The sequence below is a fragment of the Ammodytes marinus genome (genome assembly GCF_949987685.1).
Source record: "Ammodytes marinus genome assembly, chromosome: 10".
In the NCBI taxonomy this organism is placed as follows: Eukaryota; Metazoa; Chordata; class Actinopteri; order Uranoscopiformes; family Ammodytidae; genus Ammodytes; species Ammodytes marinus.
In genome coordinates this window covers 5,922,568-5,936,932 of record NC_137214.1, presented here as the reverse complement: position 1 = coordinate 5,936,932, position 14,365 = coordinate 5,922,568, and the positions used below count along the sequence as shown (strand labels likewise).

The window sequence follows — 14,365 nt, the reverse complement described above, 5'->3', positions numbered from 1 at the left end:
GGGTTAAAAAAAGTAGCCAGCCGAGGATATTTTCCCCGGGAGATTTTTTTTACCCTTTTTAAAGTGAAATTAATGAATCTGGTACACTTTGAGAGGAAAATTAAGAGGCTTAATCTGAGGAATTTTGTGTTAAAACTGTTTCCTGTGTATTTAGGCCTACTTAATTTTGGAATAATTTGGAGACACTGACAGACAGAACAGATTAAAATATTGCGTGTTCACATTGAATGCAGGTTGAACAGGCAGGCTTATAGCTTATGTTTTATTTCACTTACTTGCGGTAACAACAAGCGTAATTCACGTCAACGGTGGTCCTAACGTTATTAGCGTATTTCACCGAAACGTTTGTCCGCCGTGAGTGACGCCCCGCGAGTGCATGCTTGTGGTACCTGTTTAATTTCCTTGTGCTTCTTTCCTTCCAGAAACAAATCATCGTGGACCCACTGGCGTTCAGTGAGGAGCGCTTCCGTCCCTCCCTGGAGGAGCGTCTTGAGAGCATCATCAGTGGCGCTGCCCTCATGGCTGATTCTTCTTGCACACGTGATGACCGCCGGGAGCGCATTGTGGCCGAATGCAATTCTGTGCGCCAGGCTCTTCAGGACCTTCTGTCTGAGTACATGGGCAATGTAAGCGTATTACCTTTCCATTTCCTTCCAGTTTCCACCACACCACCTCATAGCATGCACTCTGCCTTTTATTGGACAGTTGGACAGCACAATTCGTATGGTCCAAAGACCTAGACACAAAGGTCTTTGATAAATGAAACCTAAATCCCAACTTAATGCTCACCTTCGAAAGTACAAAATTTTTCTATGAACATACATGGAAATAAATATAGTTAATAACTCTTTGTAGTTTAACTATACATTTTACTGTTGTCATTGCTAGGTTGCACAATGCTCAAAAAGGAATGAGCCACAATTTGATTTAAGATTTATGGTGCCGAGTATGTAGAACAAGTGTTTTCTGTATGTTGGACAATCAGTGGGCCCCAGTCACATAATCTGGCGGGGCTACATGGTACCCCATTGTGTTTGGGAAATTATTTAATCCTGGAAAATGGCTGTGGGTTTGTTTGTTGCAATCTGCGGATGCATGCTGGGCATGTGGCTTATATAAAACCATTAGTTTTAAACACAATTCAGTTAATTTAGATATAAAAAAAATATTGTTAGTGAAAACGGATCCTTTTGTCAGTCTTTATTCACCGTACATGCGTAGAGTCTTTCTGTCAATTTGTGTTTTAATGGTTTGTGTTTCCCCTAACAAGCTCAACCTATCAAATGCTTTTGGCTATAGATTGTTGAGTTAGTGCCAAAGCTGTGGTTAGGCTCTGCAAATTCTAGAAAAGGGAGATGGGTTTTGTACACAGATGGATGCAGAAGGTTTGTCTAGCAGTCCAAAATTCCCATGTGATGGCCCTAGGCACACATCTTAATTGCTTCTGCTGTTGTAGTTGTACACTGAATCATTTTCCTCTCCTCTTCTGCAACTGGATACTGCATTTTCCTTGACAAGTCACTGGTCCCATTTACAATCCTTTCAAAATATATCAGAAAATCCTGATTAGATGCAACACACTTTTATATCCACTAAGCACAATGCAGTGTTTCACACACATAGGCTCTACTTGCGCTGCTGCCCAGGTAGATTCTGCTTGACTAATTTATTACTGAACCTGCCCTTCACACGCCGCGCCATCACAAGTAAATTCTCAACACTGACATGTATTCACCGCTGTTGACAATATCACCATCTTTCTTCAGGGTCGCCCCTACTCCATTCAAGAATGATGTCGTAATGCAACCAAGGCTGTTTGAGAGGAGGAAAAACCTCTGCTCTTTAGCAATTTAGTAAAGAACAAATATACATATATCATTTAATTTCGTTTTTGGCTCAGCAGCTGCAAGTCCTGCTGTGAAATGTATATAGGGAAACGTTGCTCTAATCAACCAATCCTTTTTAAACGTTTAAGTGTGTTGATGCGTGTGTCAGTATCATCTATGCACGAGGAGAGCACCATGCACGACATCACAGCGTCTTACGTCTAACATTAGGCTTTATTTAATATCAAAATTCAAATCATTCTAGATGTTCTCAAATCGAGCGCAGAGCAAAGAGTTGGTGAGCAGATTGATAAGGAGATGCGGTGTGTTATCAGAGGAAAGAGACACAGAAATTCAGGCTTTAATTGACTTGTCAAACTGCTCGTTAACGGCTCTGCAACGTGGTGACATGTCGCTAAACTAGAAACATGTCTAAATGCATGATTATTTTTTTTAAACATTTTGTGGTTGTGATTTTCTTTTGCCTTGTGTTCCTCAACCGATTGTTTTCTCTTGTGATTATATAAGCTCTGTTTAACCACCTCCTCCATATATTAGCAGCATTTCAGTGGGAACCAGTCACACAGAGACATTTAATTGCTGTAGTAATGCATTGTTCATTACCATCACTGTGCTTGAACTGAATCTGTTTCTCTGCTGTTCTTGCTGACTTAAAATCATAAACTGCACAGCTTGCCCATTTCATTTCCGAATTGTTAGAGTGGTCCTGTGGCTGTAATGGATGTCTGGTCAGGCAGGGTGTACAACAGATTAGAACTTTTATCCACACACACAGCAGCAGTTCTGGCAGAGCACAAATATCTTAATGATGAAAACGATGCAAATTGATTTTCAATTTGTTCCTATATCTGCTGTAGGCATAAAACGTGGCCGCTGCCTTTAGCATGCCTCGCTAACCACCATAATGCATACACTAATAACCTTCCTAAGCCACCATTATCTGAATAGAGTAGTATATTCTGAGTCTGTAGGTTACATTATAAATAGGCCAATTTAAGACTGGAACATTCGCTGCATGGTGAGCCGTGCCAGGGTAGTTACTATAGCAGAACATTGGGCATTGGCCGAGGCCTGCCTGCTTAAAAAGTGGGCAAATAGGTGTTATTTGTGCACCTCAAAGTAATGTTTGTCTTCCTGGCCAAACTCACTACACAACATCATTAATATCTTTTGAATTAGTTTTTTGAGGGATTGTTCAGAGTACTAGACAAACAAAGGGGACCAAAAACATGACCTCTGTAGCATAGTGATGATTGCATATCAAGATGATACCTGATATCTATGACTGATGCAGTAACTTTGCAGTTGGAGAACGGGATTTTTTAAATATTTCAGTACAGTCAATTGGTACGTAGTTTCAATGGCCTTTAGGGCAAAGTATTTTGACCAACAGGTGAAGTTAATTCCCAGTTGTTTTCATTTTTGCATCATATGTAAAATGTTTATTCCTCACTATCCTCAGTACTGCTCCTCAGTAATGCTCAACACTGCCAGGGCTCAACAATAAGGATTGCCCGACGTCCCGGGGCAAGTAAAATGCCATGTCGGGCCAGTAACTATGACAACTGGCATGCCCGACCGGGCAACTGGGAGGTTCTGCTGAAATTCTTGAATAATAAAAAAAATCATATTTTTTATTTTATTTTTTTTTATTGCCAAATACACGTAATCTATCTATGGTCTATTTTCATATTTAACTGGTGCCAATTATTACATTAACGCTAATTTTTACCCCCCCCAATATGGTGTCACTAGACATTGAAAGACAAATGATAACTAAGTTTACATGTTATATTCTATCAATACTGTTCTATCCTTCGCCTGGAGTCAAAGCCATGATTTGTCAGTGTGTTTCATTTTTCACGCCACTGATTCAGCATTACAGTTGGCTTCCAATCAGGTTTTCTACTCCTGCATTCCACTCAGGTAGCCCTGTATGACTTGAGAACACATCTCATCATGGCAGTGATGATAAGTGGACGCAACAGGGATTTGGCTGATGAAGTAAACTGATGAGAGGCATAATATATCATTGTCCACCTTGTGCATTTAATGGCCTAGTATAGCCTCTTGAGAACTGTGGTTGACATGTACTTAGAGAAGTGAGATAGCTCAACATGGGCCTTAACCCTCACTGCATCCCGGGACCATTTTTGGTAATTTGGGGTTTTCATTTAACAACTGTTTAGGCTGTGTTCATGCAAATGGCTTCATATTTGGTGAAGGCTAATGTTTTCTGACCAATTTATGAATTTTAACCTCAGTTCATATTAGGGTTGGGAGGTATCCATTTTTTAATACCTTTTTAAACCTTCCCCAAATTATACACTGAGCTGCATCTCTTTTTGGACAGGTTCTTTAATTGACAAATAAGACCTACATTATTAACAGGAGTTTTGTCATCACTTTTAAAGCATCTTCAAACACACAGAACAGAAAAGAAAATCTTAAAAAATAAACATTCTTACAGCATAGTGATTTAAAAAAGCAGCAGTAGAACCAGTGTTAAACTGTTATTAAGGAAAGGAAGGCTGACTTTGAGATTTGGGAAACAGACGTGTGGCACAATACATTAAACACGTGTTTTTATCCTCCCTTCTTGGGCTGGAAATTGTGAACTATGTTATGATGATCATTTAACAAGACTAAAGCTTATCTATTTAGCCAGTGAAGGGGAAGGGCAGGTTGGGGTAATGTTGCCCCAGCCCAGCCACAGTGTGACCTCAATTATTTCATATAGTCATATCGGTATGGCATGGCACATGTTGAGTGTAACTGTTTCTGCCACTTTTTATTAATAATGCATCTCGAGTTCCCAGCAACTACCAGGATTTTGTTTCACATAAGAGTGATGCTAGGTTGCTTTGAAATATTAAGCTACGTATAATGTTCCTTCAACCTAAAGTGATGCATTATCATTCGGACTTGCACTAAAAGGAAATGTCTGGCAAATGCAGTGAGACCCCTGCATCTCGCTTTACTTATCTTTTTCCTGTTTTGTCTGTATTTTAATATAGTCTTCCCAGTGTTTACCCTAGAATTTTTTTTAGGCCTGGTGGTAAGAGCTGATAAAGAGGATGCGCGCTGCGTGCGTACCAAATTTCTAGAAGAAATTGACCAAAACTAACCCCTGTTAAAAATTAGGGCATAGGGTTATGCTTTCACATTCAGTACGTTTGTACATGTGGTGTTTCTCAAAGGATTTTTAGATCCTGCTTGGTGAGAATGGACCTTCTAGGGGCATGCCCCTGCGGAAGAAAACCAAATTCCCTATTCCGACCATTATATTTCATTAAGCCTGATTCTCAATTTAAAACATACAAATAAAGTAGCATTGAAAATACAAAAGAATATAGTTTGTAGGCCTACAATAGCCTGCTGTTTTCAAGATAACTTAACAGTTAAAACAATAAATAAATTAATATGTCCCTTGAAAATAAATTAATGCTTTTCTGAGAATGTCAAAGGCAGTAGCAGTGTGGCACTTCAGTAAACTTACTGAAACGTGTGCATGCCATTTTTTTCTGCGCTGTCTCTGCTGTTGATACAGATTGGTTGTGTTGCCATGGCGACGTAGTGATTTTAACTTTCTAAGATTTGCCAGCACTTTTTCCTGTTCAACGTCCTTGTTACTGAGTACTTAATATCTCCATAGAGCAGGCACTGGTTTTGTTTTCGCCACTAGTTCAACGTTTGCTTGCTAGTCATGCATCTGCTCATTGGCTTCCGTGTTTAACAAGTGCGCACCAAATGCACATGCGCAGGGCTCAACAATAAGGATTGCCCGACGTCCCGGGGCAAGTAAAACGCCACGTCGGGCCAGTAACTATGACAACCCACTTGCCCGAACGGGCAACTGGGAGTTTTTCCGAAATTATTGAAAAAAAATTATAATAATAATATTTTAATTTTTTATAGCGCCAAATAAAATACATCTATCCACGGTCTTTTTTCATATAGAGCTGGTGCTCATTATTAAATAAACGCTTAGGCCTATGTTACTTATCTAATTTATGTGTGAGTAGTTGTGTCTGCTCGTTGCATCTCTCTCCTCTGCTCCGTTTAGTGAAGGGGGCGGGGCTCCAGCGCCGAAACACACACACAGATTTCGGCAAAAAACTGGTGCGCGTCTCTCACACAAACAGTCAGAGAGATAGGAAAGAGAACTACACGCGTTACGTTGGTGTAACAGAAAGTACAAAAGCCAACGAGAAGCCTAAATAAGTAGACCCCAGCCGTCTGAAAAGCAGCAAAAATATTCGCGTTTTTTAAATGCATCCAAAGTGAATCTAGTAGTAGTTTAGCGAGGATGCTAACGTTAGCTCTGCTGCTAGTAGCCTACTACCAGTTTAATGTGTGCAGGTCAACACAAACATCAGCAACAGTTAGCAGAGGAACATCTCTACAGCCTGCATGTACATCTTAATAAATGGACCTGAGGTGTCATTTCTCATACCAGGAGGCAGTGGAAGCTTGAAACTATACTGGAAAAGTGTTCAAAACAGCCTGTCCTGTGTCCTTAGCCAAAAGTTGAGATTTTTAATAATAATAATAAAAAACGTTTAAAACAGATTGTTGTAGGCCTAAAATAATGTCTTACAGAAAAAAAGTTCTAAAGAATTGCTGTTGTAAAAAGAATAAGGTACAAGAAAAAAACATTGTGTGACCAATGTTTTTTTTGCATAAAACACGTCTCATTTGCAGTTGTCGGTTTAGAAACTAAAAAATTACAAATGTTCCAACTCAAATAATATTTGAATAATAGCCTCCACTTTCAGTATGACCCTTCACTCATCTATAACACTGTCCATGATGTGTTTATACATTATAAATAAAGAGCGAATATAAAAAATATTTATCACCACTAATAAAAAAAAAATTATATAGGGGCCAGTAAAAATTGACTTCGGGCAAGTAGAATTCAGACCCACTTGCCCGGTTGGGCAAGTGAAAAAAAACCTTAGCGTTGAGCCCTGACATGCGCATCGCGCGCAGACACACACATACACGCAGACGCACAGATCAGCTGATGGGATGATCAAAAGAGAGGTTGTAAAGACAGGTGCTCACGAGGGGTATACCGACAATGCCGTGCAGACGCTTGCAAATGATTATTACTGAATCAATGTTGTGTGATAACTACCGCTGCTTTGAATGACTGTTGATGCGCGCGATACCGACTCTCCGAGCCCGTCTGCAGCAGCAGCAGCTGTGCGCATTTTTTTATTTTTTTTTGGACTAGCGGTAGACAGAAACTGAGTTGAAGGAGTTTTTTTTTAAACCCAAAGACAGTTGACGGTAGGCCTACAACACTTTTATATGCAGTCTATGATGCGGACCAGTGATAAGATATGACACTGCAGTGATTAGATTTTTAAATGACACTACTCTGCTTGACATTTAACATTACGTGATGGGACCTACTGGACTCGATAAGGGTATCGATGAGCTCAAACATTATTGATTTTCGGGTTTTGAATAAAGTGGAACCGGGACCTTAATAGAACCGGGTTTTGATCCCCATCCCTTCTTATCACTTTGATTTCTCTTGGCTGAATCCTCTTTTCTTTTTTCTCCATCATTGTATCCCTTTCTCTCTCGACATCTCACTCACTCAGCCAACTCTCGCTGTCTTTTTGCCTTGGGGCTGGCCCGAATTATTCGAATATCCGAGTATTCATTTTAGGGCTGGGCGATATGGGCAAAAATCAATATCTCGATATTTTTTTACTATATCTCGATACACGATATATATCTCGATATATTTCAAATCTCCTCTAGAGCACATCCTAAATGCTCAATTAAATTAATTTTTTGCATAACATCACACCAGTAATATGATTTAAATAGTCCCTGCAAAATGTGTCTGCACTAACAATGCATTACGCTACATGAAAAATGTTTATATTCTTTTGTGCTTTCTATTGGAACAATTTGAAACTTGCACATGGCAAAGAGTTTGCACATTGTATTGATTATTCCACATCCTTCCACTCCCATACAATGGATCCAGCATTATTTTATTTGGAAACTGTTTTTTCCATTTTCTGTTAATCTGTAAACTGAGAACAATAATTATGACTCATTACAACCACTTTCTAATTGTTTATCACCACTAACCCGCTGAAGATAGCAGCCACACTTTAAATGTAGAACAGGTTTTGCTCCATAATAGTAGGCCTAGTCTATGTGTATAAAAGGCTCTGACATTTATAATGGTTACTGTCGCTTTAAGAGCAGTTGCTCCCAGTCTGTAGTGTATAAGTTAAGTTTCGTTTTCTGCCTGTTAGTCCGAGAGAGAGATTCATGCGAGCGCCCACCAGCTGGTGGCTCATCGTCCCTCTGTTACCTGCCTTATTGTTTAATTAGCCCTCCTGCATTTTCACTAAAACACTATGTTTTGTTTATAAAAAATACTCGCAAATGTACCCTACTTTACATAGACTTTTAGTTAATAAACGGTGTGCACCTCCCTTGGTGCTGACATGGACCTATTATAAGAGGCTGCCCGTAATAAATGTGATGCCGTTTGACGTTGGACCAAAAACTCTCCGTGAAGTCGGAGTAATCCGCCCCCCGGCGCTCGTTCACCTTCCTCTCATAAGGACCAGGCTGTACAGCGGCCGCTTATGCTGTCAAGCGGCCGCCTCCCCCGTTCTTTCGCATGTGTAGCCACCATAGATAGTATATAAAGTGTAGCCACTAGCCTTCCTCTCATAAGGACCAGGGCAGGCTGTGCTGTGTACAGCGGCCGCTAATGCTGTCATCTGCGCCCGCCTCCCCCTGTCGTTCGCCTGTGTGCTTCTTCTCATAAAGCATGGACCTACAAAAAAGGTCCATGCTATGAACGACGGCCACCATCGCCGTCTTTCGCGCCCCCCTCCACCCGCTCGTTTGGCTGTCATAAGAGCACAAGAGCCCTCGTCTTTTTTTCTCCCCCTCTCGTCGTTGTTTTCACATGGCGATTAAAGTAAACACTCACAAGGCACAGACTACGTCACAGGTGCACGCCCAGGAGACTCTGGTTGGGAGGGGTGAGTGAGTGAGTGAGTTGCCAATGCATGTAGTCTGAGGCAGAGAGCCACAGGAAAGAGCGAGAGAAGCGAACACCAGCGAGTTTGCCGGTGGTGGCGGCGGCGGCTAAAAAAAACACATTACGTGCCAATTTGTATTCGATGGTCGCGATAGGGTAATTTTATACATCCCCTGGAGCACATCTCGCGATACATCGAATATATTCGATATATCGCCCAGCCCTAATTCGTTTATTAAATTAGTATTCGGAGCTCAATTCAGTATTCGGGATATATATATATTTTTTTTTTCAACTTTAAAAAAAAAAATGTTTTTGCAAAGGTAGCTCAAACTGCAGTATATTGTCAGCAAATAATATTTGGATATACAAGTTATAAAACAATTGTAAAATAGAAATTAGACGTTCATTTAAAATATATTATCGAATTATTTGAACTTTGACCTAGTTGGCAGTTGCCCTTTCAAAGCGCAACCGTGATATCAGCTGTAGTAGGCTACGTGATGTTGCCAGAGTGAGGCAAACTAAAAGCGGCACCAAGCACAGGAGGGAGAGAGAGAAAGATGGAGGAAGAATAGATTGTGTTCCTAATAACTCTATAGGCTACCACAACATTAGCGCGATTTCGGAAGGAAATGTAATGCTTGACGTAATGCTAACATGAGTACATTGGCATTATTAATGTTGGTTTGATGGTGTGTTTTTCTGGAACGAATATCCGAATATTCGCTCGGAAAAACCAACGAATACTCGAAGCCTGAAAAATGGCATTCGGGCCAGCCCTAGGCATCTACAGTGAGTGGCAGAATTAAGCTTTTTTCCAAATTCCTCTAAGCTAACACATTTTAAGTTGAGTGGATCTTGGACCATCTACCTTGCCTGCATCATCCTATTGTGTGAGAACAAACAGAGTTAAAAAAGACTACAGGTGGGGGAGCTCCGGCGGGTTCGAATCCGACCCATGGACCTTTACTGCAGGTCACCCCCCTCTCTCTCTGTCTCCCCATTTCAACTCTGTACTATCAAATAAAGCTTGAAAATGCCAAAAGATAATCTAAAAAAAAAAGTACTTTTATATATGAGTGGGCATTTTACATACTTTTTATTTGTTCTGGGAAAAGCTTATAAAATACAAGGTATAATGTCATGCCCATAGGGTAGTAAATAGTAGGAGTGGGAAAAATAATCGATTCTCCGATGCATCGCGATTCTCTCTCAAACGATTCCGAATTGATTCAGAAAAGTTAATAAAAAATATTTTTTTTACTAATATTCAATACTAGTATTTCCTGCGCCACTGCGCATGCACACCACACAAGTGTGAGTTGTTAAAAGTGGCGACAAAAGGGCTGAGAGCAGCAAACCCATAAGACCTGCACTGGCTTTGTGTCGGTTTACGTTTTTGTATGAGAACTGAATTCCAAGCCATACTTTTTGCACAATGTGATGAAATGACATAGAAAATAATAGAATAGAAATCCTATAGAAACATGATTTACAAGAGTAGAAAGAAAATTAAAGTGAATCGGTTTAGTTTTTACACACTTCCATATTGTGTTGAAATGCAAGCTGCATTGATTATTGCACTGTTAATAGAAAGTCATATTTGTGATAAGAAAAGCTTTTTCTCTAATACAATATTAGAGAAGGCAATTTATCTGTTGATTGTATTTAATGATCATCACAAAAGTAGGAAGTGATTAGCAAATTCTGAGTTGCAAACTCAGATGTGTATATAAATATATTTTAGAAAATCACACAAGGGTATATACATAAAAAAAATGCATCGGGATGCATTGATGATCGATTTTGAATCGAATCGTTGACCTCTGAATCGGAATCGAACCGTGAGGTGCCAAGAGATTCCCACCCCTAGTAAATAGTGTAGTAGTCCACGGCTAGGGAACTTAAAGATAATGCAGTAGAATGGTCCAAAGGGGTTGTATTTTAAAACGGTGTTCAAACTTAAAGTTTTTCAGTTCTTTTAAAAAAAGTCAAAGAAGATTCAAATGGACTAGACTTAATGCAAGACCAGCGTGGAAGGAGTTCAATTTATCTAGTAATCTCATCTAAATGCATAATTAAAACAAATTACACTCCATTCAATGTAACAGGGAAAAGATTTACTGTCCCCAAGGCTTTTTGTATATTTACAGCCTCCATAAAACACCGGACTGTCAGTAACAGCCTGTCAGGCAATGTTTCCCAGACCTGGCCCTTGATCTTTTCCCAGTGATTTCTGTGCTCTGTGATTGGCTATGCTGGCAGGTAGGGCTGGCCCAAATTATTTGAATATCAGAGTATTCGTTCGTTAAATTAGTATTCGGAGCTCAATTCAGTATTCGTAATATTTTATTTTTGCAAAAGTAGCTCAAACTGCAACATATTTTGCCAGCAAATACTATTTAGATACACAAGTTATACAAAAAGTGTAAAATACAAATTAGACGTTAATTTAAAATATATTATTGAATTATTTTAACTTTGGCTGCTGACCTTTCAAAGCGCTACCGGTGATATCAGGTGTAGTCAACATGATGTTACCAGAGTGAGGCAAACTGAAAGCGGCACCAAGCGCAGTAGGGAGAGAGAGATGGAGGAAGAATAGATTATGTGTTCCTCTTAACGATACCACAACATTAGCGCGATTTTGGAAGGAAAAGCATAGCTTGGCGTAATGCCAACATTAGCTTAGCTCAGCTGTTTGTGTAGGCTACTTTTGCTATGCGGCGCTGCTATTGCCCGCATCAACAGTGCCTTGCTTGCATCATGGGAATACGCGGTCAATAATGGATATAATATGGACACAAAAGAATGGCAATATTGGATCTTCGTATGGATTTGTAAATCCCCGAAAAGATGCATGTTACGGGATGAATTGAAAAGCTCCTGTAAGGGTTAGGATGGCACAGAGGACAGCTGATTTGGAACGGAACAACAGCTGTTCGCTTCCATGGAGAAAAGTAAGGAACTCCGACTTTACTACCATTAGAAAGTTATTAAAGCATCAACAGACTACGCAGCTTGCTGTCTCGGCTCACACACTCAGTTTCAGTGAGTTCATTGGGATTATTAATGTTGGTTTTGATGGTGTGTTTTTTAGAACGAGAATTCGAATATTCACTCGGAAAATCCAACGAATATTCGAAGCCTATAAAATGGTAATCGGGCCAGCCCTACTGGCAGGTAGATGAGATGTGCCATTGTTTCACTTATAAAGGAAGAAACATCCTATGGTATCACAAATGGACATTTTGTGATGCGACGACTCAAGTCCTACTTTGCCCTTTTAACAATTGTATGGTTAAAGAGATTGACCTATGGCTCACATGTTTGTTGTTTTCTATTAGCTTGACAAATTTGGCAACATTTTTCCCTACAAGTTCATTCATATGCATTATTTCCAATTAATATTTAATTGATTCCTGTCTGATCTTCTTTCCTTTTTGTTCTACAGTCTGTTGTCAACACAAAACATTGCTGTACTGATTTAAGAACGCTATTTGTCATCCTATAAAGCTTTCCGTCTTGGCCCTTAGGATTTTTTAATTCCTATGTGATGCTGCATAACAATCTAATTTATCTTATCTCCAGTTAGTGGTATTAACATTGTTAAAAATCACAAAAGAAACCACAATTAAAATCTGCTATTTGCCGGTGTGTAACAAGACAATTACTTAGGCTTGAAGGTGAGATACTGCATTGAAGTGAATTGAGCTGTGATGAATGTGTCTCAATTGGAGGTAAACCATATCTATGGATGTTTGAACACATGCAAACTCATTCAGACAGATACTCAGCTGTTAATTTATTTTCATCAGACATGCCACTGACCTTGACGACATAGAATAATTGTTAACAACTCTGATATGTAATGACAATGGGCATGGTTTTAGGCGGCACTCACACTAGGCCATCTGTATCGTTCCCAAGTACGTTTGCCTCCTAAAGTCTAGTACATTTGACTAGTGAGTGCGCCATTCATACTCAAGCACAGTTCACTTTCTCGGCCACGGCCCACTTGGGAGAGGCGTACCCAGGCCAAAGTAAAGAGGCTAAAGAGCCGACAAGCACGCGCACAGACAGCGATCCTTGCGTCAATTTATAGGGATGCACATAGTCGTTAAACGTTTAAACATCCGCTGCCTTTATAGTCGGCACCAGAAATATAGTCGGTAAGTAAATATTGCCCATCTCTTGGACTTGAACTTAAAATGTATAAGAATGAAATTGTGTGTAGGCCTATATAATGCTGCCTTTACGCGTGCCGGTTGGAACGCACCCAAAACAACACACAGCGGGACTCTGCGGTCCGGTGATTAGCAAACAGTAGCCCACACTGACTTTTAACAAGAACCTTCATTAAGAGACTCTTAAAATATCAATACTGCCCATACAAAAAGCTCTGACTTGGATAACTTGACTGATCGTTCGATGTGTGTAAATCCATTCGATAGGCCTACATGTGTCTGATGACGGACCGTTATATTAATAATAAACAGTGTGCTGCACATAACATAATTTTCATTAACGGCTTGGTAATTGTTCAGAAGAATGTTAAGCGTTTACATTGTGCTTGATTTTCTTTCTCACTGTTTTAATAGACAAGTCATTCCTACAAATTATGAGGCTTCCCCCGCGACCCAATATGTCCACGCTCGCAACGTACATTTAAAAAATTCCCGTTGGTCTGATGTGGAAGTGGAATGTTTGCTGCAAATTTGAAAATTAAAATATTCAAAAACAATCTGATGTGGAAGTGGAATGTTTGCTGCAAATTTGAAAATTAAAATATTCAAAAACAATCACATAGACTACAAGTAGCCTACGCTCCAAATCCCAAACGCTCATTGACATGGTGACGTAGGGCAAGAAGCAATCGTGCCTAGGCCCAGATCTTTTGGAGCAATGGGGAGGGGGGACAATCGTGCTTTGGCATGGTACAGGGCAACTTTGCCTTATTTGAGTGTGCCCTTAGTTCAATCAACCTATAAATAACAATATCCATCCATTCATTATCTAAACCTTATTTCCTGCCGAGGGACCACGGGCCTGAATCCAATGTACACCAAGAGGTCACAAGTCTATCACAGGGTTAACATGCTATACATATACACTCATTTACAAACACTTAAGCACACAAGTGCACACACAGCAGCAGGTGTTTCCAATTTATCTGATCTGGTTTCATGAGCTGTAATTGAAACAAAACAATGATGGGTGATAATGCTATTATACGGTTGGCCAAATAGTTTTGCTTCAAAATGTTTGTGCTCAGATGTCTGTTCGTTAGCTCAATCAAATCCAAGTTTTCTTCTATTGGCCAAAATCACAAATGGCCGTTCGACTTGGCTGAGGAAAATTTCCCTTTTCTTTTATCTTAAATGACAGTTTTCTTGTCTTTATGCATTGTGGTTTACAAGATCAGATTCGGAAGGCTTTTCCACGGACACTGACAGGACATATCGTTTGCACAACTGTCTGT

General features: G+C 39.9%; 1 protein-coding gene across 3 annotated transcripts in view; it reads left to right on the top strand.

The window, feature by feature from the left end:
• The window catches only part of ctnna1 (catenin (cadherin-associated protein), alpha 1), an 89,812-nt gene that overhangs the window by 22,502 nt on the left and 52,945 nt on the right, over positions 1 to 14,365 (top strand). For all 3 annotated transcript variants that reach the window (XM_080035614.1, XM_080035615.1, XM_080035613.1), the window contains exon 7: positions 423 to 626. In XM_080035614.1, the coding sequence (XP_079891740.1) occupies positions 423 to 626 (204 nt within the window). The remainder of the gene's footprint in view (positions 1 to 422; positions 627 to 14,365) is intronic.